Raw genomic sequence first — 2,276 nt, 5'->3', positions numbered from 1 at the left:
TATGTTTTGTTTTTTTCACTCAGATTCTCTCTCAGCCTAACCTGGTCCCTCCATTGGTAAGAGCCCCACATACTAACACCTTCCCAGCGCCTGTACAGAGGCCACCAATGGCATTGGCCAGTCAGATGCCTCCTCCGCTGACCACAGGCCTCATGAGCCATGCTCGTTTGCCACATGTAGCCAGGGGTCCTTGTGGATCACTATCTGGAGTCAGAGGTAATCAGGCCCAGGCTGCGTTGAAGGCTGAACAAGATATGAAGGTTAGTACAGCGTTGATGGCCAACAGAGCAAGAGTCTGTCTCTGAACCCTGTCTAAAATGCCTCTGGCCCATAGCCATGTATCCAGGCATTCGTTGTCTTTACCAGACTTACAAGCTAACTGCTTTTATTCGTCCCAGACCCCCATTTTTTTTCCCCCTTCCATCCTTACCTTTTCCTCCTTTTTACGACCCCCCCCTATAGTCAGAAAACAAATTAACATTTTAAACTATATTCAAAAAGATTACTTATGAAATAAGTATTTGAGGGAGATCTGAGTTTGGATGCAGTATTTTTAAATATTAAAAAAAGTAATATGGATTGTTATTATCAGTTACCCTGTTTTCTTTTTTTTTTTTTTTCCTACCTTCCTGCCTTCCCTCCCCCACCCAGCTTAATACATAAGCATTATTTTTGTGAACTCTGGAATGGGTAAGACATGTTAGCTACCTTGATCCTTATTCCTTCAGAAATCATTTGAGTAATTTTCATCTTAAACTTTCCACATCCTTTTTTTGCCTGCCACCTGAGGTGGCCATATTCCAGAATGCAATTATAGATGAAGAACTCAGAAAAGCACTTTGGGATCCTTCATGTTAAAAGGCACAAATAAACATGGGTTTGCTGAGGCCACTAGGAGTCTGTGTGGGGACAGTTTTTAGTATAATTCTCGCCCGTCTGCCTATACAGCCAGTTTGAGTTTGTTTCTGTAATTAATTTAGAACTTAAGAATCTTAGCAGTTTTTATTACTACAAAGATTAGGCTAGAACAGAGAAAAGCTTAGTGTGTACAAGCAGGGGAATGTGCACAGTAACGCTTTACTCTGAATTAGAAACATATTTGTGATAATACTATTAAAGAATTCAGTTAACTGACTAAAGTCCCTTTGTGTTTCTAAAGCTGAGTAATCCAATTTAAAAGTCACCCTGTAGGAGACCCGCCTGTGACCCATTACTCAGTTTTGTTAGGCTATGCCTAGGGTTTCCATCTGTTGGTTACTACTAAAAAGTGCTAGCACCAAAAGCTTTGCAGAGTGTAGCCTGCTGCTCCTGGCTAGTTGTCACCTGATTTTTAAACATTCTGATGTTAAAAATGACATTAGAAGATAATAAGATTAATGGGGTGGGAGAGTATAAATTTCTTATAAATTTTTTTAGATGGTATAGGTTTACCAGTAGAACATGAAGGAGTTCTTGTGGTTTTTGGTTTGTTGTCGTTGTTGTTGTTGTTGTTGTTGTTGTTGTTGTTGTAGTTGTATGCAAAAGGAGTAGAAAGTTAAGTATAGTACTATAATTTACAGGTTAATGTAAGTATATTCTTTGGGGCACATTGTCATTGAAACAGATTATTTACCAGCTCAGAATGTGGTAGGAGCTATCAGAACTTAGTGATCAAGTGAAGTTGTAGTTACTAATTTCTGATGCTCTTCCCCTGCAGAGGAGAGCTGTGGGAAGAGGACTCAGCCACAAGACATTTGGTCCTAGGTGTTGGTAATGCCACAATATAAGTGCTTCCTTTTCATTTTATTGTAGACCACATATTGATAACTACAAGTTTTAAGTGTTACATTACATGTATGTTTTCAGACTTTGCAAGCAGCCTCCCCCAGTAAAGTTTGCTATTAGTGAGCTGTTCCCAAAAAAGATATGAATCAGCAGCAATGTGTAGTTTATTGTTTATAAGAGGGCAGCCGCTAGAATGATGGTGGGGGGTGGTCTTGTTTCAGGTGCTTTTTAAAAAAAAAATCACACAGAATATTTTCAGAGCTAGAAGAAGCCTGTGCATTAAAAACTGAAAGATCAATGGGGCCAAACTTAGGGAAAACTGATTTTTGTGATTGGTACAAAAATTTGAACTGAGATTGATTTGACAGGCTTTGGTAAAGTTAGGTAATGTTGCAGTATTTTTAGTTGTTGTTTTCTTATTTTTAAAGGCAAAGCAGAGAGCAGAGGTTCTTCAGTCCACGCAGCGGTTCTTCTCTGAACAGCAACAGAGCAAACAGATAGGAGGCAAAGCC

General features: G+C 39.3%; 1 protein-coding gene across 1 annotated transcript in view; it reads left to right on the top strand.

Moving 5' to 3' along the window:
* Positions 1-2,276, top strand: part of Prrc2c (proline rich coiled-coil 2C) — a 71,916-nt gene that overhangs the window by 65,177 nt on the left and 4,463 nt on the right. Inside the window, exons 34-35 of the mRNA XM_031378908.1 lie at positions 24-260; positions 2,193-2,273. Coding sequence (XP_031234768.1) covers positions 24-260; positions 2,193-2,273 — 318 coding nt within the window. The remainder of the gene's footprint in view (positions 1-23; positions 261-2,192; positions 2,274-2,276) is intronic.

Source organism: Mastomys coucha, unplaced genomic scaffold (assembly GCF_008632895.1).
Source record: "Mastomys coucha isolate ucsf_1 unplaced genomic scaffold, UCSF_Mcou_1 pScaffold1, whole genome shotgun sequence".
Lineage (NCBI taxonomy): Eukaryota > Metazoa > Chordata > Mammalia > Rodentia > Muridae > Mastomys > Mastomys coucha.
The sequence above is the reverse complement of the archived record's forward strand: the minus strand, read 5'-3'. Positions and strand labels throughout refer to the sequence as shown.